Source organism: Vigna radiata, chromosome 8 (genome assembly GCF_000741045.1).
Source record: "Vigna radiata var. radiata cultivar VC1973A chromosome 8, Vradiata_ver6, whole genome shotgun sequence".
NCBI classification, from domain to species: Eukaryota; Viridiplantae; Streptophyta; class Magnoliopsida; order Fabales; family Fabaceae; genus Vigna; species Vigna radiata.
In genome coordinates, this window is record NC_028358.1 from 32,162,136 (window position 1) to 32,184,237 (window position 22,102).

Below are 22,102 nucleotides of genomic sequence, written 5' to 3' on the forward strand. Positions count from 1 at the left end.
ACATAAGTCACAGGCAAGCCATTAGGTCTGGGTTTCTGCTAGATTTTTGCCAAATCCTTCCAGACCCACCTCCGGATTCTCTCATTTCCCCCATGTAGAGAAACCCATGCACATATCCCTTTCCCAGAGTTTTACATTTACTATAGCAAGGAGAAAATAAGCAAAAAGCACAAAACATTAGATAGGAAATAGATAACAAAATAGTTCATATACTGACCTGAATTTGTTCCTCAAGAGCTTTTGCTTTGGCATCTTCACCCGAAAGGGCAGCATCATTTAGATTTTTCTAAGAACATTAATTTATAAGTAATTTCAGTGCCAGTAAATTTGAGCATTATCTACAAAAAAAGACCACAGAAGGTTAGTTACCTTGAGTTTCTGAAGATGTGACAGAACATAATTGCACAATTCGTCCTTCAATTTGCTATAAAACTCTGCATAGTCACTCTGCTCTAATTTCGTCGATATCTGGGTCATTGATAAATCTGTGAGATCTAGAGTAGATGCGTGATCTTGACTTTGTGTTCCATAGATGGCATCCTTGAATTCCCATGAATCATCTTCAAAATCATCTTCATCGTTGGTCAAATCAGAATTTAGAACAGTCGGGGAAGAATGCAACCCATTGTCATTGACTTGCGAAGTGTAACTAAAAGAAGTTTGCTGTGAAGGTTTATGGGTGAATCTTGATTCGGTTGAAGCATCCTTAAAGTCCCCGAAATCATCATCTAAAACATCATTACCAGTAACCAAACTGGAGCCTGATACTTCAGGTAAGGCAAGAATCTGATTTTCACTTGCTTTTGGAGATGTTTGTTTTTCAGCTTGATTATACAAATTCCATATGTCATTGATAGATAAGTTGGATGCAAGGCTATTGAAGTTGTTCCTTACTGGGGATGTTGGCTTACAGTGAGATAGATCTTGTGGCACAGATTGTTCATCAGTATCTGGTGCCTCATCTCCAAAAATTGACAGAGGCAAGGCTTCCCTACGATTCTCTGTGCCTGTTAGGGGCTTCTGGAAATAGAAAGAATAGTAACAACAGCATTATGTTTAAAAAGTATGAACACTTGGGTATAAACAGAGGAATGAGTCATAAGACAAACTTGTGAAATTTTTTCATAAAATCAAAGTAGCTCAAGAATCAAGATTGAAAATCCTTCTTCGAGAAGTTAAACCTATACAATGCCACATGATATATAAAATATGACATCATACTGATTCAGTACCTCTTGTTTTGTAATAGCACCCTCTGATTCAAACAAATTGACATCTGAATTGACATTTATATTAGTTGGGGAAGCATTGTTTATGCTGTTATCAGCCTGATCGATTTTGGTTTCGATTCTTTTCAAGTGTGGCTCTGTACTATGATTGTCTGCCCCCACAGAACTGGAATTGAAATTAAATCCGAAGTTCCATTCATCAGATTGATGAGATACTGATGCAAGAGATGAACCAATTGTACTGTCAAATTTGAGTAATTCCATACTAGTGGGATAAATGTCAGCCTTCTCCGATGCTTTCTAATACCACAAAACCACAATCACATAGTGTTAATGGATATTCCTCAACAATGTGAATGAACAATGTAACACAAAATGAAGAAATTATGTGAAAACAACTGACCAAATTTTGATTTGAACCAGACCCTGAATTCAACTCCCCAAAACTTTGGCTGGGCATGGCAAACCCAGTTCCGACATCTTTTGATTCACCATTCAGACCAGGTTGTGGGTTAATATGGTTTTGCGAAGCAAATAGTGGACTTAACTCAAACTCCAAGTGCCAGCCACCAGCTTTGTCCGAAATCCCATTGGAAGAATTGGACACAGTAACAGCATGAAGAGCACCATTATCATGCTTTTGCAATTCAACCTTTAAAATACAATACAAATTATCAGGGAGACAAAATTCATTACATGAATGAGACGGTATGTATTTATGTGACGTAATCAATCTCTAGCCCAAGAAAATAGCCTCTTAATGCACTTGAAATCATAGATATTGTCGGGCAATGGAAAAAACGACCCAAAACAAAAAAATTTAAGCATGCAACAAAACAACTCATCGATACCCACTAGAACTATTTTCCTACCCTTTTCTGTTCTCTTTCGGGGAATTCAGTCTTGCTTCTCACATGGAAACTACTAAAAATAATCACATATTACTAGCAAAAATAAAAAGCAATCACATAACTCATATGGTACATAGCTTTTCCCAAACCCCGTTTCAATATTACAAGCAATATACGCCGACAATTCTAAAAGTAAGGAAAGAAAGATCAATGATACTTGTGAATTCCAGTATTCTCTTTAGCTTAAGTTCAATAACCACACACCTTAAATAAATTCGTTCTATTACCTTAACATCCTGGCTCTTGATTCCAGTTTCCCATTCCGCAGACTTGAATTCCCACCCATCCTCATCCTCCTCCTCATTCAATTTGCTTTCCTTGGTGTTCGCGGGATTGGGAGCAGCACCATTGGATACCGAAACCAATCCGTTGATAGAATCCATTTGAGGAAGCTGCTGATTATACAAACTGGAAATCAAATCACTGATTCCAACGGACCCATTCGAACCAGATCCACCTTTGACAACCCCGCCGTTGGGAAAAACATTAGAAGGAGTGGGTTCCTCCTCTTCCTCCTCCTCCTCGCCGAAGATCGAGAGCGGAATAGCTCTATTGGGCTTTTTCCCCGCCTCAACTTGAACTGCAACGTCGTTGATGCCATTCACGTGTTTCGTGGTGGGATCGGGTAAGGGTTTCGATGGGGCGTTGTTGATCTGGCTGGAATGGTTAACGAAGTCGCCCCAATCGTTGTCGACGAGGACGTTATTATTATCGTTCGTTGTGGAAGGGAAGGGTTGACTCGGAAACGACGCGAAGGTGAAGTCGCCGAAGCTCTCGTCGTCGTCCTCCTCCTCCGCCATAGCTCCCAGACTCGCTAGCAATTGCGTTTCTTTCGTAAGATGTTAAGAAAGTTTTCGCGTCTGTGTTGCGAAAAAAATGGTGAGGTGATGTATCACGTGTGAATTATGTAATGCCACTGCCACTACTACACCTATCGTCTGATGTGGATTTATTGCGCTACGCTAATTCAGCATATAAACATTAATTTATTGGAAAACTATTCTTTATCCTCTTAAAATTAACACTAACTCCTCCACGTATCGTTACTATATTGCACAACAAAATTAATAATTCATTTGAAAATTTCACCAGTTAAACAATGTTTGAATAACTTTTTTTTTTTTTCCTTTTAAAAAGTTTAGATTTATATAAAAACATTTTCTAGAAGATTTTATTTAATAAATACAACATGAATAAAAGATAAATTCAACTTATATAAATTGTTTCTATTCGCATAGTGAAAGTTATAAGATTTCTAAGTCACTTATTATTCCGATATCAGCAAAATTTGACAATAATAAATATATAATTAGTATAACTAACCTATTTTACTATTTAGATTAATATTGATTTAATTATGATCTAAATATTAATGATGATGTTTTAGTTTAAATTAATAATAATTAATCTCATTTGTTATTTAAGGTCATGACTAATTAATGATGATGTTTAGACTTAAAATGTGGATAGTTTGTATCCACATTTCAAGTCTAAACACACACAAAGGTTAACAGAATATTTTGCTTGGTTACTCCAAAACACACTAGAACCATTTCTCCTGTCCAAAATATTACAGCTAATTAAGAAGTTATTTAATTGTATAACAAACAACTTATTTCCTGCATAGGAAGGATGAAATTTATAACAAAAAAGTAAATTCGTCTAATAAATCAATAGGATCAATTTTCAACGTCCTTTGACAAGAAAAACAATTAATGTAGAAGCAAATAACATGGTCCATACGTTCTTACGCTTGTCTGCCTCCATATAAACCACTTCCTCCTTCAACTTCTCTATCTTCTTCTTCTTCTCGTCATATAATTTCTCCATGTTTTTTTTTCTCAATTTTCTCTTCCTTTAAAGCACTTTTATAACTTTTGACTTCTGAAATGATGTTTTCTATCTCAACTTTTTCTTCTTCTATAGCACTTTTATAACTCTTGACTTCTGAGAGGAAGTGTTTGTTTTCCTCTTCAAGCTTCTTGTTACTCTCTTCCATCAGGTTGTTAAGGAAAGTTAAAATGACCATATTCTCACCGTGGATGACTACGATTTCGCCATAGGAGCCGTTTAACTCTTGAATCTCTTCTCGAGAGGAATCGTCAGTTAGGCTAGCTTAATCTATGTTTTAGAGAGTGTCTGGATTATTCTGTGACATTTTCTTTTATAGAGTAATAGAAGAAAATGGTTTTTGCAATTTAATTTTTGTTTTTTGTTTTTATAATTTATTTGTTTTTTTATGTATGTGTTTTTGTTGAAAATTGCAACTAAATTCCGCACCAATTTTCTTTTTCCTCTTTCTTCGTTTATTTCTCTAATTTGCATATAAGAAAAGTACGTTCACGTATTTGTAACTGCAATTTATCATGTGTATTGATATCTCACATCATGCTGTTCATCCACATATAAAAATGAAGATATTTTACTTTATTATTTTTAGATTTTGAATTCCATGTAATATAAATTTATTTATGTAAAATGAAAATCTCTTACTTTATTATTTTTTTATTTTAAATTTGACATAATATCAATTTATTTATGTACACGGTTAGGACACCACACCACTGTCCAAAATCTAATAGATTAATTAGTCATGAGATTAATTATTATTAATTTAAGCTAAAACATCATCATTAATATTTAGATCATAATTAAATTAGTATTAATCCAAATAGTAAAATTTAAATAACTAATTCAAATTAATAAACAAATTTCGTTAAATTTTAAATAAAAATCAATTAATTGATATTCTTAATTGATAGTATCTTAAACTTCAAATATCACATTTAAATATAAACGAAAATTTTCAAAAGTTTAACCGTTAATAAATAAATAGAACGAGTATTATCTAAGCTTTTAAAATATATTTAAAATCTAATTTATTGTAATAAATGTTTTTGAATAAATATATTTGAGATCAAACTTGTTGATATTGAGCTAGTAAATGAAAGAGCATATGAGTCTCCAACTATCATCTTCAACAATATTTTTTTTCTCTTCCAACTTCTGTGTTATATATCTAAACTAATTTAGAATTTGGTTTATCATAATCTGAATTTTAAACAATATACACATGTTTTTTTGTGCATACTTTAAATAAAAAGAAATAAGAATAAAAATAAAAATAATTAAAGTATAATAAAAAATATCGGAAAATTACTGACTAATACCGACGAAAACACCTGGATAACCATGTATATGCCAAACGTATTTTCAATTTATCTATTGAACTATTGTTATTATAAAAACATTAATGTGATAAATAAAATAATTATTTATTTGCAATGAACAATGTAATATTAATGGAGATAGTTGATACAAAATTATTAATCATCTAAAAATATGGAAAAATGGACTTGATAACAAAATTATAAAATTATGATTACTTCCTATATTAATTTTTATTCTTGTAAGATTATTTGACACGAACTAGAAAATGTTATAAATTATTTGTTTCTAAAAAACTTGTAACATTTGCACTTTTTCTTTTTTTAATAAATGTCTTATTCTTTTTATACCTCGTTTATTTTAAAATATAATCATACCTGATCGTAATTCGAAGTTTAAAGATCAATTTTAATTAATTATATTTTAAAACGGATTAAGTTTATATTTATTTGTAGTCTATACTTTTATAGTTTTGTCGTTAATGTTGGTGAAGAGTTGAAAAAAAAAATATTATCTTGACTTGTTTAAACTTGTATTGAAATTTGGCTGTTTTCATATTTTACTTTAAATTCCTAAATTTTGAGTAACTTGGTGTCTAAGTTTGAACTTTCTTTACAATAAAAAAAATATAAGTAAACTATTTATGTTTTTAATAGATTGAATGTAAGGTGATTTGGTGAGAATGTTTTGGTTTTTATACCAATATACATGATGAATTACTGGACGGAGATGTTCTATGAAAAATGAGAGAAATAAATGAAGAAAGAGGAAAAGAAAATTGGAGCGAATGAAGGGATTCAGTTGAAGAAGAGACGAAGCGTGGCGAAGAAGAATGCTGGCATGAGGAAGTGAGGAAGCAGAGAAGATGCAGAGGAGAAATCTCCAGAAGAAGAGTTGGTGGCGACGATGAAAACCATCCAATCATCTTCGGAGCCAACACCTGCAGACTTATAATTGGAATTATTGAGGTACTTGGTGAAGCGATTGGATTTGGTGTAGTTGGAAAAGAGGTCATCGGAGTTCAATTTGGGGACGCAGAGAGGCATGATGACTCCTTCTGTGGTGGTGTTGATGTTGATGCTGCATTTGTCTATGTTCTTTTGAAAGTTGGGAATTTTTGAGTTATTACCAGGCGTGGGGTAGTAGTCACGAAAGACTTCACAGTGCAGGTCTCCTAGATCTTCTGCAATCTCCTCAGCTAAGCAAGAAGCCTTCTTATTCTCATCGAGAACAGGAAGGTTCAAAATTTTTCTGTAAGTGTTGATGTCATGAAGCAGATCCTTCTCCTTGTCTGCAGTGGAAGCCACACAAATCAATCATCAGTAACATATGTAGTAATTTATATCGCTTGATTAACGAGACTTACTTACCATCACAGGCCACTGGACTCGGAAGCAGGTGGAAGACAACGAGAGAGGCAATCAGAAGGTAAAGACCAACATTGAAAGAGAGCATCATTGAATTGAATTGATGGAAAAAACAACACAAGGAGAATGGTCTCACCAGAAGTCTGTGTAACAATGTGTTCATGTCATTATGATAGACTGTGAAAACGTTTATTTATAAATATCAGAAAAACTGTAGAATTACAAAGGAGAATGGAATATAAGAATGAAAAGATTCAATAACATAACACTTCAAAAATTATGGATAGACATTTCAATTCTTCAGAAAATGTTTTAATTGAGTTTGAAATAAAAATATAAAATAATTAAAGTAAAATTGTAAAAAAAAAAAAAAAATAGTAAAGGAGATTGTGATCGTTAAATGATTCCTTATGCTTTATTAGCAGAAAGGGAGTTCTTCCTTACTTTTTCTGCTACCTTGCTTCTGATGTGCTTCTAGGCAATTATTCTTTTTGCTTATCGGAAAAGTGGTATTTACAAGATAGGCATATTTTAAACCTGTTTGAAGTTATATTTTAAGGGAGAAGAAAGAGTTTAAAAAAAAATTAAATAATTTTTTTTATCTGGTTAGCTCAATCAATGCTAGTTTTAATTTGTACAACATGTTCACAAGTTTATGACTAATCATTTATTTGGGAAAAAGTATTTAATGAAAGAATTTTTTTGGGCATCCCCTCTCAAAGTATGTTTTTGCCATTTATACTATGCATGCATTTTTTTATTTGATCTCTTTTACTATGCTTTTGTAATGATTTCTTATCATTGAGCTTTTACCACAAATTATTTTAGGTATGTAGTTTATTTCTTTATCTTTTATTATTGTGTCAAGCATAAGTTTAAGAAGATAAAATTTTCGGAATCATGTAAGAAAAAAATTCAGAAGTTTATGTTTTTTAGATGTTCTTTTTTACGTAAATTTGACTCCGATCTATTTTTAAATTTTTTTTCAATGATTCTTCTTAAAAAAAATCTATCAAAACAAAATCGTAACAAATACAAAAAGTCTGATTTTTAGAGTTTATTATGATATGTTCAAAAGTTTCACTCTTTAAGAAAAAATTAATAATAAAAATTACCTAATCATATAATTTTATCTTAATTGAATTATGACACATAATTTACAAGTTATCATTATTGTTTCGAAAAGTTGGGTCACTCAAAGTTGGTGATAAGTGTGAAAATGAATTATTTTTACACTTATAAATGATCTTAATTTTGTAATTATTCATGTTATTACTCAGTGAAATATGTTGTAATAGGAAGTAGATTGTTACGTAAATTATTGTGCAGGAAAAGATGTATAAATGGGAATATGTCAACCAATTCTCGCATAGCGCAAGCCAAATTCACAGAGCCAGAAAAAATAGATTCGCACAGCGCACCAAGACCTGTGCGTTGAGCGAATAAGAGAAGTTAAAGAAAAGGAAATTTTGAAATTCGCTTAGCGCACACATACTTGTGCGCTCAGCGAATAACATTGCAACAATTAAAATAAATTCGCACAGCGTACACACTCTTGTGCGATGAGCGAATTAAGGAAGTTAAGTGACTCTTAAAAGACGTGACAGAAAAGGCAGAAACGATCTTCTGACATACGAGAAAAATAGAAAAATGCTCTGGTGAATGGGAGAAAACCGTCAGGAGACCCTTCAAGACATCAAGACTTCACTTTCTGCAAGGAATTGCTGTAAAGAGTACGTTTTAGATGTTTAGGAGAGGCTAGTTTTTCTGTTCATTGGAATTGGTTGTATGACAATACATTAATGTAAATTTCCTGTGCAATATATGTCTCTGTTCTTGTTCTTTTCTTGTCTTGCTTTAGATTATACGGAAGTATAATTCTTTTTAAAGGTTCTTTTGTACTGGAAAGTATTTTTGGAACCAGAAACGTAAGAAAAGAAACTAAAAGGAACAATGCTAGAAATAACTTTTGTACTTTTGGTCATTCTAAACATTTGATTTTAATGTAAAATTATCTGTTGAATTAATTAAGGAATTAATAATTTAATAGATAATTTTAGAACTTGCTTTATGGAATTAAATCAAGATACGCTTATGTGAATGCTTGAACAGAGAACGTATTTTATACAGGATGTTACTGTAATGTTAGTCAAAGACCAATTCCTGGCACACCAACTGTGTTTCTTGTATTGTCTTGTGTATTTTGATGTCTAATTGAGTTATAAAAGGAAGAATTGTCAGGTGTTGCACAAGTTCCTTGGGAGAACGATACTTTACTTATCCACTATATTACTTGTAACGATTTGGTATACTTGCCAAAAAGTTATCAGTTCGTCATTATACTCTTTGTTCCAACCTATTCTTTTTGTCTATGTTTATCAAAAGTTACCTATAAAATGTTCTCCAATATTAAAATAAGGTTAATTTGAATACAAAAGATTATAAATACATAATTAATGCATAATCATCTTAAACATCTATTATAACTTTTATATTAAGTTTTTCTATTATTGTTGGTTTAATTACAAACTTAAACTCTATTAATTTTATTTAGGAGTTTAATTAGACTGGTTTTCTACTTTAAGTCGTTTCATCATGGCTCTTCGATTTTTCTAGTAAAAATGTCTACACCATTGTTCGATTAATAAGGTAAAAATATCACATTTGATTGACTGATAGTTAATCATCCGATCAACTCGTTGACCGAATAAGATATATCATACACAAACCCTCCAAAATTGAACATCATATATGAGTTAAATGTTTAGACAACTCGTTGACTAAACACGTCATCAATTATAATAATTTAAATTTTTTATTAAATAAAATGAAAAAAATTATGATATTTTGAAAAGATCATATTTTTCTTTTAATGAAAATATGATATTACCTTTTTAATGAAAAAAAATGAAGTGTTAATACATTCCCAAAAACACCATTTTGACATAATTTTTCAGAAATTATGAAAACGAAAAACTTTAGAAAAATTACAAAAATGAACAAATCATGTTAGTATGATAGGATTTTTATAAAAAAGTTACGTCAAAATAATATGAGTTAAATATCTTTTTTGTCTCTTAACTTTTAGTGAAAATTAGAATTAGTCACTTATCTTTTTATATCAAAACTTTGATTAATTTAGTCTCTTATCTTTAGAACTGCATGAATTTAGTTTCTTTAATCAAATTTTGTGAAGTTTATTTGAAGTTTCAAATACATTTCTCAATTAACATTGAAGAAAAAATGTGTCAAACGGTGTAAACAACTCAAATGCTATCATGAAATACGTTTGAAATGTTAAATAAGTTTAGCAAAATTTGTTTAAAAGGACTAAATCTACACATTTCTAAAGTTGTAAGACTAAATTAGATTAAATTTTCGAAGAATGACCAATTCTATTTTTCATTGAAAATTAAAGGACGAAAAATATATTAACCCAAATAATATAACTTTAGAGTAAAAAATTTTCAAAATTATAGTGCTAATATAATATGACTTTTATAAAATTGAATTAAAGTCATCTTAACTTTAACTTGACACGATTTCAATTTTATCACAAGACTTAAATTTAAAAATATTTTATACTAAAATTTTATCACAACTTCTTCAATGAAATTATACTATGTTAACACCGTTTGTCCATTTTTGTAATTTTTTTTTCAAAACTATCCATTTAGAAAATTTTGAAAAAGAAATATCATTTTTCCCAATACCTCTTAAAAAAAAAAATACCGTAATCATACACATACTAAGAGGCGGATCTTAGTATACGGGGCTTTGGACTTCCAAATTTTTTAATCATAGACTAGTATATATTTTAAAATATATTCTTGATAAGTTTAATATATCTTATATATTTAGTATTTCAAAAAAGAATTATATATCTATACATACACTTCTATTTTATATACACTCATAGTTACACCTCTATTTCATATTTCAATTTTTTTTAAAGATAGATATCACTACACACTTCTATTCTATATATACATATATTAAATATTTATTTATTTTCTTTTTATCTTTCTCTTTATCATATCAAATTTATATTTTGAATGTCCATCAATTATTTTTCAAAAAAAAAATACAATCGCTTAGCAATTTAATATATTAATATTCTAATTCTAATTCTTTTCATATTTTTATATAAATTAATATATATTATTATACTGTTAGAATAAGGTATAAGGTGTCTAGAAATTAGAATTTTTCTTTCCGAAGTATGTGAAATAAATTTGTCTCAATAAATTCTATGTCGAAAGCTCTCGAACGACAGCGCAAATGAGTCCTAAATTGGTAAGTGATAGTAAAATATATATTAATATCATGAAATCTATTAAGTTATAATTTAATTAAACTCATCATACATTTAGTATAGTTCTTTTTAAAGCAATTTTGTTAGTAAAAATATTAGAAAAAGAAATGAAAATTTGCTTTAAATGTGTAAAAACATATATCAAATAATATGAGAAAAAAAAGTGAATTAAAAACATAAAAGGAAGTCGTAGAGATAAGCAGAACCTTGTGTTGGTCGAGAATGTCCGTTTCCTCAGACGGGTCCAGTGCATGCGAATGAAAGGACACGTGAACACCTCCTTGTGCCACTCTTCACCACGTTGCATCTTCAAACCTCTTTTCATCAACACATCACCCTCACCTTTTCCCACCTTCAAATCCAATCCTTTATATATATATATATATATATATTCATCCATCTTTCACTATCATCAACTTTCTTCCAAAACCTTCTTTCCAACAATGGCTTCCGGTCAACAGAAATTTCCCCCTCAGCAGCAAAAAACACAGCCCGGCAAGGAACATCTAATGACTCCACCACCCCAGTTCACCAGCCCTGACTACAAGCCTGCCAATAAACTCCAAGTAGACTTGTTTCCTGATAATTTTTTTGTTGGTGCATGCATGCATGCACGTTGCGTTTTGTTTGATTGGTGTAACTGCTATTCATTCTGTGTAGAAAATTGGATTTCCTTTTTCAGGGGAAGATTGCATTAATTACTGGTGGTGATTCTGGGATAGGACGAGCTGTGTGTAACTTGTTTTCGTTAGAAGGTGCTACTGTGGCCTTCACATATGTGAAGGGGAGTGAGGACAAGGATGCAAAGGAGACCCTGGAGATGATAAAGACGGCCAAGACTGCGGATGCCAAGGATCCAATAGCCATACCGACTGATTTGGGTTATGATGAGAATTGCAAGAGGGTGGTTGGCGAGGTGGTGAGTGCTTTTGGTCGTATTGACATTCTGGTCAACAATGCCGCTGAGCAATACGAGTGTGCAACTGTGGAGGAGATAGATGAGCCTAGGCTTGAGAGGGTCTTTCGAACCAATATCTTTTCCTATTTCTTCATGGCCAGGTAAAATCGTGAATCATGAATGATAAATGATGTGATAGAAAACATGAAATGATGTGTTTTTGTTGTATATAGGCATGCTTTGAAGCACATGGAGGAGGGAAGCAGCATAATCAACACGACATCAGTGAATGCATACAAGGGGAATTCGAAACTACTGGATTACACTTCAACTAAGGGAGCAATTGTGGCCTTTACGAGGGGACTGTCCCTTCAGCTGGTTAGCAAGGGAATTCGGGTAAATGGGGTGGCTCCAGGACCCATTTGGACTCCATTGATACCAGCATCTTTCAAGGAGGAAGAAACTGCAGAATTTGGAAGTGAAGTTCCAATGAAGAGAGCTGGTCAGCCTATTGAGGTTGCACCATCTTTTGTTTTTCTTGCTTCCAACTCGTGCTCCTCTTACATAACTGGACAAGTCCTTCACCCCAATGGTAACACTGCTTATGCTTATATAGTACTTTATATACTATTCTACACTCTGGTTCACTTACTAATTAACATTGCATGTGCATTTTCAGGTGGAACTATTGTCAATGGTTAAACTGCATCAGTGATACTCTAATGTAGTACGGTGTTACGTTTTTGTGTGAATCAGCTTCTCTCTTCAATGTTTTGGAAGTGGGGATGTTATCCACTTTTGAATGTACAAGTTAGCCGAATAAAATAAGTCTTTGTAGCGAAACATGAAGAGTAAAATCATGAAATAAAGTTATAAGTGCGTGTTGCATTCTACTTAATTGAGTTTAACAAATTACTACGAAAACATATCAGAGGTTCAAAGTTACAGAAATGAATGATAATCGAACTTTCTTGATTCCTCTTCTTCACAAGACGACAGAAACATCCTATGTTAAGATTACAAAAAAAAAAAAAAAAGTCTTAAAATGGACACTCCCAGTAAATTCAAGTCTTTCTAGTTTTTGGAAGAGTTTAGTTTATTATACCAACAACTTGAAGATCAGGACCACAATATGATTAATCACAATAAATTTCTGCGACTTCCAATTCCACTCCTAAATTGAATTTCTTTAAACAAATGGATTGGTCACATATGCTGTCTTAGCAGTGGATTGAGCTGTAATATTAACTATAATGTTAACTTCATATTTGATGACACGCCAGCCAAATTCAAGAAGAAAAGGGAGAAGTGTTGGTGTGTGATAAATGGATGTTGCTCTCCACCTTTGCATGTGAGGTTCCCATTAAACTAATTTCTCTAAGGCTGACACAGCTGAATATCCAATGCATCAACAACTGATTATTTGTTAACAATAGTACTATTGAATTACAATCTATTTCAATGCGACTTTATTTGCTTTCATAGCCAATGACTTGAGGAATGATTGAACTTTATAACATCTGAATGAAACAGGACTAAGATAAGCATGAATTTCCTTTACACAATTTCCCTTCTTTGATTTATGTCCATTGTTCGGGTTGTGCTTCTCTCCCAGCTTTGACATTAGTATTCATACTGAAAGCATCTGCAAAAGATGGGAAACATACACAAAAAAAAAAAAAAAAAAACAGAAAATATCTAGTTCATCGCTGACTTTCATTACTTCTTCCAACAAGTACATAAAAAAGATGGACTAAAATGTGACGGCACAGAGATCTCAAAGCTCCCATAAATTTCTTTTTCCCAGTTATGGTAACAACGTAGAACTTACATCTATATCAGTAACTGATGCTCTCTGCTATGCTGCTTTCTATTCTTTGATGCTAGCATAAAGACTCTCAACAAGGTGAAGCAAAAATTTATCTGCACCATGTCTCGCAACCAGAGAAATTGATAGGGGAAGATTATTATACATCCCTAGTGGTATGCTTACCTACACAATGTCAGGAAATACCACATTGTTATAACATTCTGACATGAAGCTTAATTGATTAAGGAAAATATGAGTCCAAGTGCTTCATAAACACTAGAGAAAGGGACAACCTGGCAAAATCCAGATACTCCAGCAATGGACAGCAGGCTAAAAGCCCTTGCACGAAAGATTTCTAATTCAGACGTATTTGTTTGAAGTTTAGGGGGAGGCCCTGGAACTGTGGGGATCATGAGAACACCAAAATCCTGAAATTTTCTAACACAGTATTATGGTAACTTATACAAAAGGAAAGCTTACAAAAAATAAATGTGCTGCTTAATGACTACACTCCTTTATTTTTACAAAAGAGATTAAGAGGCAGAATCTATAATCTTCATTGTGGAATGAGTTGTTTCGAAAACAAACACAGTCCAGATAGATGATAGAAAAGAAAAGTACAGATAATTGTTACTTCTGACAAATGAAAAGGTTTGCTGAAAACCAGAAGGGTCTCAGATTGTATTTCAAAAGCAAAATTGCTCCATGATTAATAACAAGCATGAATGGAATTATTTCTCAATGGGCAAAAAATGAAGAAGGCTTCCTTTAGCGAAGACTTAAAGAGAGAATCTATGCCAGACAGAATGGCTTATGCATATAATATGCACACTCATATATCTATATGGTCTGATTAACATATAATTCATGTTCGTATGTTGAAATAGGCTGATTATCAGTAAATTATGAGGATTCCAAATATCGTATTATGGTCCGTGTGCATGCCTTGTGAGTCAAAGAGAAAGAATACCCCAAGAAGAGCAGCAAGGGCATCGTGCAGTTCTCTTTTTACCGAATAACAGGTATCAATGTTCTCCCCTGTTGTCCTTAAGGCATCTGATACACGTTCTGAGATTCCAGGACCTAAATCTGGTTTGACTGCTGTGATCCATTCACCATGGTTATTCTTAAATTCATACCTACATTACAAGTGAAAAATAAAGCTAGAATCAAGTTTTAATCTAAGGCAATCCACAATCCGCTAGAAAAATATAATTATCTTTACTGAAGACTAGGGATTAATGGTGAGCTATACCTTTGAAGTAACCGCATGGCACTTGAAAGTGCAGACAGCGATGGAATGTTAAATATTTGGTCAGTATTCTCTTTACTCATGAAATGTTTCAAACTTGGAACATTGGTCTTCACATAGTCTCCAAGGATTTCCTGCTTTAATACATCCCCTGCAATAGTGGATACAACAAAAAGCCTTCTCACTTAGTAAAATAAACTTTTTCCAAAATGCATATCATACATAGTTAGAGGGATGAAACCACAAAAAGATTTATAACTAAATTAAAAGGGGTAGAACAAGAATTCCTATTAATTTGGAATTTATATCTTAGAATCTTTTGATTTATAATTAACAATTAATAACATTGAATAGACAGCAACGGATCTATCTGATCATTCACCTCCATATAACTTCTCTACTGCTTTCACGACGGTTTGTGTAACTACATCATATGGAATGAATGAAAGCTGGAAACAGTCCTTTGCAATGATGAAGCAAGAAGGTCTAACTGGTGCTACATCTGGCAATTGTAGAAGTACACCACCTACTTTGCTCAAAATCATCGGATCCCTGGCAAACCATCCTAGATGTAAAGATGAGGAACAAGAAAATGAGTACCGAGAAGAAGCGCTCAACAGCTGGTGGAGCTATAATTTCAAAACCACTACTTGTACACCATATCACTAGGAGATGAAATGTAGAAAAGGAAAAATTCAAACTTAAAATTTGGAGGAAAAAATTCACAGCTAACTTCGTATTGCTATATATCATGAATACCTTCTAACCAGATAACTAGAGAAAAACAAGTACTAGAACCGTGAGGTAAATGTTTTACATAAATTGTTATGTAAATTTCAGAGCACCGGATTGAGAAAGAAACTCATTCACTGTGAAGTTTAAGAGAAACTGATAACTAACTCCCTTAGAGACTATCTAATCACTATTTCATCATGATACGTTTAGGCTTTAAAATAAAAATTATGAAATGTAGAGATTTAACACAGTCATCAAGTTAATGGATTATTACCCACAGTGTCAAAACTTTGTGCCATAGGGATAACTCCTGATATTGGGATAGCACCATGAGAAGGACGAAAACCAAAAATCCCGCAGTATGATGCGGGCACTCTTACACTCCCTCCGGTATCAGTTCCTATGAGCCATTCAAAGTATTAATCAAATGATGCCAAAATGAAACTCAACGGAAAACAAGAATAGCTCACTGTTGAGAAAAACGTAGCAGCACTTGAAGTTATTAACAAAATTTTGACAAAAAATAACCGATGGAAGGGAAGAATAAAACACCTAATGAGAAATCAACAAGCTTTGCACCAACTGCAACAGCAGAGCCACTAGAAGATCCTCCAGGAACTCGGTCTGCTGCACAAGGATTTCTAGGCGTTCCATAATGTATATTCTCCCCGTTTATACTGCCACAAAAGAGTACTCGGTCATGTGAGTAGAAGAAATATGGTGTTCAATATATGCACATATCTGAGACAAAAAATACAAATAATAAGTCATTTTTTATAAGGTGAAAGCTCAATAAGAATGAACAGAAGTGAGAAACTATCCATTTAAATGAAGTGCAACCTTACTTTCGTACTTTTGAGACATCTTAATTATTGGGGAACCTTATCCTTTCCATATGATCTACATAGTGATTGAAAGCTAAGAAAGTTATATTACTTCCAACTCTAAGATTTATCCTAACAAATCAGTCTACACCAAAATGGTAGATAATAGTCACCCCTTGAACATTAAATCTAGTCATAAAAGAAGATAATTTTCTTTTGAGAATATGACCATTGAAATTTAACTGTCCAGGTCTCTTGTGATATAGACAAGAGTCAATTTCTTCTCAAACCATCAAGTTAAGTTTTCTCTCGTAGTTAAGAAAATATGGAATTTCTGTTATTTGATGTTTTAACCGTAGCAACAATTCTTTCTATTGAATAAAAAAATTTGCACTTCCGATTCTAAAATCGAAGAAAATAATCATGTTTGAAAAGTTGTCTGTACTAAAAAATTTCATCTAACTTTTACACAAAGAATAATTCGAATCACCTGACCTCCTACTTTGTTGTAACACCAATGATTTCTTCATCTTTTATGGCAACGTGCTTTCCATTGCCTACTTTAAATTTTGAGGCAAATGAAATAGCTACGTTACTAACAGAAACTTTTCTATCTTCAGTTATATGATTGTCGCAACCGTTGTCCAAATGTCATAAGTTATTATGCTTTTTGAGTTGTCTTTGAACAAGCAAAGAACTCACTTAGTTCACCATTTTATGCTTTTGCAAACGAATGGTGCTGGTGATTGCCAAAGTGACATGATCGTTCTTACATATTCCAGACCACTTTATGCTTCTACAATGTTATAAGAGATTCCACACCATTTTATGCGACTAAAATTATAATTGTTGACATGATTGTTATAATGACAAGCCATACCATTTTACAAGCCACGGTGTTACAAAGTCACAAGTCAGAACTCATACCATGGAAGTCACATGCCACAAAATAAAGATAAACCATACTATTCTACAAGTCACAGATTCCATACTAATTATTGTGACTTGTGACATGATTGTTATAAAGACAATTTCTTTGTAAGCATAACATTGTGCCTTATTTTTATTCCAACAATATTTTTCTTCATAATTGTTCTTCTTACAGATTCTATACCATTTGTTTGATCTCCAATATTTCCACTTCTGCTATCATAGCTTCTTCCTGTTTCACTTTCGTTTCTTTCTCTTCCTCTACCTCTTCCAAATTTGTCACCTATAGAATAGTCACCACTATTTGTTGATTCATTTTTAGATGATACCATGATTTTGGATTGAAACATGTTTCAATTGACTTTTCGATGTGTTGTAACAATTTTTCTCACAGGATCTAAGTGATTGCATCAATCCATGAACAACCATTGTTAACAAGTCATTAGTTTCTTTTATGACAACCCACCATATGATCAAATTGTTCTGTCAAACTAAAACAAATTCAGTGATAATTCTTTGATCATCGATCGTATCTCCATGGAACTTCATTTGATTCACCGATTCACACAATCTATCTAAGTATTCATTCAAACTTTCCTTTTCTTTCATCTTTTTCATTCGCAGAATCTCTCTCTCCAAGAGATTGAATCTTGTCTGTCCTCACTTTGGAATCTCTTTCAAATTCTTGTTAAAAAGTTTCTCATTTCCTTTGTTATTTTCCCTCACAATCTTCGAAAATCTGGGTAGTGAGACTCCTCCCTCAATCATCTGAAAAAACTCTAGCTTATGTGATTTTCTTCTTCAATGTTGCATGTTTTATACCCTATTTTGTATTAGTTTAAAAGGTTCTGCAGCTCCGGTACCCCTCTGTTGGTGGTATGCAGAAGGGATGTTGGAATCTAGTATTCAACGAACTAAGTTTTGTGGTGAATGCTATAGAAGTTACATGTATAAAGAATACTATAAATATTACTGAATAATCTTAAAAGGTTTTCATTAAGCATTAAATTTCTACTAAGTAGGCGCATCATTAAATGTTGTTTGGAACTACAGAACAGGTCCCTATGGGTTTTGGAATGAGCCAAAATATGAGCATAAAAAAAACCGAACCTGTAAGCCATTTCATCCATGACAGTTTTTCCAACACAAGTGGCACCTGCTCCGAGGAGAGCCAAAACTGTTGGAGCAGTAGAAGTGGCCACCGGATGAGTCCTTGCCCAGTCAGGATTTCCGAAGCCTGTCACATATCCTTCCACGTCAAATCTGTTCGACACAAAAACCTCCTTCAAGTTCAACTCGCAGAAGCATAGTCAAAGTCTAGCTGACTTAGACGTCAGCAAAAGTGGATTTTTGACAACAGAAATGCTGTGGTTCGAAAGGAAAAATGCATACATCTCTTTGATAGCGAAGGTGAGTGAATTGAGGGGAAGATCGGGAGCAGAATTTGGTGGTAAAGTGAATTTCTCCATGAATGCTCCGTAGTCATCTGAAGCTGTCTCCATTCCTGTTGTAAGTTCCTCTTTCACGTTTACAAACCACTAATGGATGGTAAGCTAGTAGATTGAAGAGCATCTCAATTCAGAATAAATTTCATAGCATTGTGTTCTACTCTACGATTCTTGTAAAGATAAGGCTAAACTTTGATTGGTCAATCCAAATATCAGTCGCACAACATTTGTTTTCTACTAACCAACCATTTAATATATTTTATTTTGCACACCATTCATTCAATCATTTTCTTGTACTCCTTGCCCACTTTTTCTACTTCAAGTTTAAAAAACCATTTTATTTTATTTTTCACTTCTGGCACATTCATTCATTTGTACTATTATCCTCCACAGTTTTTAGTTTTTCCAACTGTGAGATTGTTGAAACCTACGCACTTTATTCACTTCATTTTAAATTTCTCGCACCATTTATTCGTGTTGATTCATTTGTATTCCTATCGATCATTACTGAGTGTTTTCAGCAGTCAGCTTTTCTTCTTTTTTGTTTTATTTATTTTTATCACATTGGAGATGGCATGTTTCACACACCATTGGGTAACACCTCATACGATAGATTAAACCAAATAATAAAGTGTGTACATGCTTTCTTTATTTATTAATTTTTGAAAGTGAGCAAATGTTGTTAGCTTCTAATTGCTTAAAAAATCAAGCTTTTAACATGCTGGAAAAGGAGCCTCCCCTGTTTTGTTACTACTGCATAAAATTAGACTACGGAAATTGTTATACTAACAACAAACATGTGTTAAACAACTTTACACTCTTGGGTGGAGAACTGCACCTTCTGCGGTAACAGAACAGGATCAACACCACTCATTGAAGTGTGAAAAAAAATTCTCCTATGCTATTCATGAAGAAATTACAGCAAATACTTGAGAAGAACAGAACAAATAATCTACTCATTTTCATCAGGGTCACCATCAAATATGTACAGGTATGGAATCGCAGTTGTGCGATCAACTAATGCACTGTGAGAAACCTCAGTATTTATCCCGGGAGAGCTCCAACCTAACCGTTGTACGTACACAGCATCATAAGCTTCAATGTTCATTCCTGAAGCAAGAAATAGTTGAATCTCATATACAAATCTGTCAGTTCTTGCAGCCAGAAATCGCCTTGCAGCTTCAGAGACAGACATCTTGAACTCCTCCTGTTTCTTTTCGGGTGCAATCTCGAGTGACTTCTGCTCTCTTCTGCAATTCAAGAGTTATTACTAGTCACCATCCGTATTTTCCACACTCAAAATGCACAAAGAAACTTTACCTTGTATACAATGCTGCTTTGACCACGCCAATTATATGGTGCACAATGATGTCAACATCCTCCTCCTTTAGATTAGAAAAAGCGGGTTTAAGTCAAGATTTAACACACCTATGCAATTACTATAGCAACCCCCACTCCCTTTTTCCTCCCTCCCCAAGAAAAAACTGATTAAAAGACAGAGAGGGAAGGATTTGAAAGAATCTGAAATTTCACCTATGATTAAGCACATACATACAATGGCACTAAAGAAAACGCAAATGTGAATCAATATACGTTTAGCAGATAAATCACACTGTTACTGGATATTTTCCAGTGTCAGGCCTGAGAGATAATGCACCAACAAACCACTAATCTGATAAGTTTAGTAACCTGGATAAGTGCTTGAATTTCTCTTCTCATCCAACTTTCAAGCCAGGAGTTTGGCTGAGAGTACTTACGAGATCTCCAATATTGTGATATATTGAATATGTCATCTAACAAACCTGCTCACACCGAGTTCATAAAAAAAAGTAACATAAAAATATCAATAACGAATATTTGACACAAACCAAAGGATAGACAGACACCATTATCTCATAGAAGTAGGACGAACACCTTGATCAGTGTAATAGCATTGTAATCTATATCTGTGCGCTCTTGACAAGATAAAACTGCACACACAAAAAGAGGAGCGAAGTATAAAACGGATAAATCTACCAAAAGTTTTAACTTGGACTGAAACTAGACAAACCTATCCTCAAAATCCTTATTCAAATAGTGCCGCTGAAAGCAACTTCCTTCCACTTCATACACGATAGAAAAATTTTCTGTCTGCATATTAAACACGAACTAAGAAGTCAGCAGGTCACTTGATCGAGCTTGATACTAACTTCTACTATCATTCACCCACTTGATTGTTATAAATCATCATCCTTAATAATTTGCAAATTTGACATCCATAAGAAGCATTCAGGGAGCAGTAAATTGAGAGCACTTAAAAGTCCTGAATTGAAATTCTTTTTAAAGGGAGTAAAATGAAGAGAATAATTTATACTTAATCAAAGTCAATAACGCACAAAAATACACGGTGTTCTAGGAGTTAAAAAAGGAAGGTATTTAACCCAACCTTACAGAGGGGGCATTTTACAGAATAAGGAACAGAACGGTGCTTGCCAGCAGCCACCTTGGTCCAGCGTAAAATGCAATTGAAGCAAAACTTGTCTGCCACAAGAATAAGCTCATGATTAGCTAGGAATAATAACATGAAAAAACAGTAAAAGTGCTATTATGGTACATTTGCCTCTTATTGGCTCCTAATAAAATAAAGTTTTTTCTTGATATAAAATTTGCGAGGGTGATTTTCGAACAAAAGGGTTCCCGAAGACTACAAATTAGAGCATGCAACCAAATCATCAATCAATCAGTCAAACCCATTAAAAGGACTCTACAACATGCAATAAATATACAAACTTCTGGATTAAAAAGACAGAAAAGTTACCATCATCTTGCAAAAGAAGGTAGAAATGAGATGGTTATTAAGAAACAGAGTAAAAGGGAACAGTTTGAGGGCATACGAAAACATTTGTCGAGGTAAGAAAGTTGAAGAAAAGGCCCTAAGCAGATTGGGCAGCAGCAACTGGAATCCTCCGACTTCGAGTCCGATGAAACACGGTCGCTCACCCCAATCGCTGCGTCATCTTCCATCGTTTCCAACCCTATTTTTCCTTCCAAAGCACACGCCTTTCTCACATCTTCTACTAGACAGATGATGCATACGATTTGTTTTTTTGGATCGGCAATACTTATGATAATTTATATATTCTAGTAGTTTATAAAATTTTAAAGTTAAAGATTAAAATATTATTATTTACTTTTAATCATTGAGTATTTTAAATGCAACGTTAATGATGGTAAAT

General features: G+C 33.1%; 5 protein-coding genes across 6 annotated transcripts in view; 1 reads left to right on the forward strand and 4 right to left on the reverse strand.

The window, feature by feature from the left end:
• The window catches only part of LOC106771811, a 5,764-nt gene extending 2,705 nt beyond the window's left edge, over positions 1 to 3,059 (reverse strand). The window contains exons 1-5 of the mRNA XM_014657797.2: positions 2,368 to 3,059; positions 1,633 to 1,881; positions 1,233 to 1,529; positions 370 to 1,020; positions 218 to 286 (exon numbers count right to left, since the gene is read on the reverse strand). Coding sequence (XP_014513283.1) covers positions 218 to 286; positions 370 to 1,020; positions 1,233 to 1,529; positions 1,633 to 1,881; positions 2,368 to 2,940 — 1,839 coding nt within the window. The 5' untranslated portion in view covers positions 2,941 to 3,059. The remainder of the gene's footprint in view (positions 1 to 217; positions 287 to 369; positions 1,021 to 1,232; positions 1,530 to 1,632; positions 1,882 to 2,367) is intronic.
• A 2,778-nt stretch (positions 3,060 to 5,837) lies between these two features.
• LOC106771812 (uncharacterized GPI-anchored protein At3g06035) lies at positions 5,838 to 11,422 on the reverse strand. 2 transcript variants are annotated; one of them, XM_022785195.1, is made up of 3 exons: positions 11,197 to 11,422; positions 6,679 to 6,818; positions 5,838 to 6,599 (listed from the first exon to the last, which is right to left on the reverse strand). In XM_022785195.1, exons 1-3 carry the CDS (start codon positions 11,388 to 11,390, stop codon positions 6,106 to 6,108), a joined length of 828 nt encoding a protein of 275 aa, XP_022640916.1. In that variant the 5' UTR covers positions 11,391 to 11,422; the 3' UTR covers positions 5,838 to 6,105. The 2 variants fall into 2 exon arrangements, with proteins under 2 accessions (XP_022640916.1, XP_014513284.1); XM_014657798.2 differs by lacking the exon at positions 11,197 to 11,422 and adding an exon at positions 7,120 to 7,142 and having other exon boundaries at positions 5,840 to 6,599.
• LOC106771814 (NADPH-dependent aldehyde reductase 1, chloroplastic) lies at positions 11,391 to 12,786 on the forward strand. The gene is made up of 4 exons (XM_014657801.2): positions 11,391 to 11,556; positions 11,673 to 12,049; positions 12,122 to 12,480; positions 12,568 to 12,786. The coding sequence occupies exons 1-4, from the start codon at positions 11,434 to 11,436 to the stop codon at positions 12,588 to 12,590; spliced, it is 882 nt and encodes a 293-aa protein (XP_014513287.1). The 5' UTR covers positions 11,391 to 11,433; the 3' UTR covers positions 12,591 to 12,786.
• Positions 12,787 to 12,973: 187 nt separating this feature from the next.
• LOC106771813 (amidase 1) lies at positions 12,974 to 19,132 on the reverse strand. The gene is made up of 10 exons (XM_014657799.2): positions 18,832 to 19,132; positions 18,550 to 18,702; positions 16,238 to 16,362; positions 15,960 to 16,085; positions 15,333 to 15,515; positions 14,954 to 15,101; positions 14,669 to 14,837; positions 13,992 to 14,126; positions 13,720 to 13,881; positions 12,974 to 13,533 (listed from the first exon to the last, which is right to left on the reverse strand). Exons 1-9 carry the CDS (start codon positions 18,939 to 18,941, stop codon positions 13,759 to 13,761), a joined length of 1,272 nt encoding a protein of 423 aa, XP_014513285.1. The 5' UTR covers positions 18,942 to 19,132; the 3' UTR covers positions 12,974 to 13,533; positions 13,720 to 13,758.
• Positions 19,133 to 19,707: 575 nt separating this feature from the next.
• Positions 19,708 to 21,977, reverse strand: LOC106771815. Its single transcript, XM_014657802.2, has 7 exons — positions 21,761 to 21,977; positions 21,313 to 21,407; positions 20,938 to 21,017; positions 20,802 to 20,857; positions 20,577 to 20,689; positions 20,208 to 20,272; positions 19,708 to 20,137 (listed from the first exon to the last, which is right to left on the reverse strand). Exons 1-7 carry the CDS (start codon positions 21,888 to 21,890, stop codon positions 19,840 to 19,842), a joined length of 837 nt encoding a protein of 278 aa, XP_014513288.1. The 5' UTR covers positions 21,891 to 21,977; the 3' UTR covers positions 19,708 to 19,839.
• Between the last annotated feature and the right edge of the window lie 125 nt (positions 21,978 to 22,102).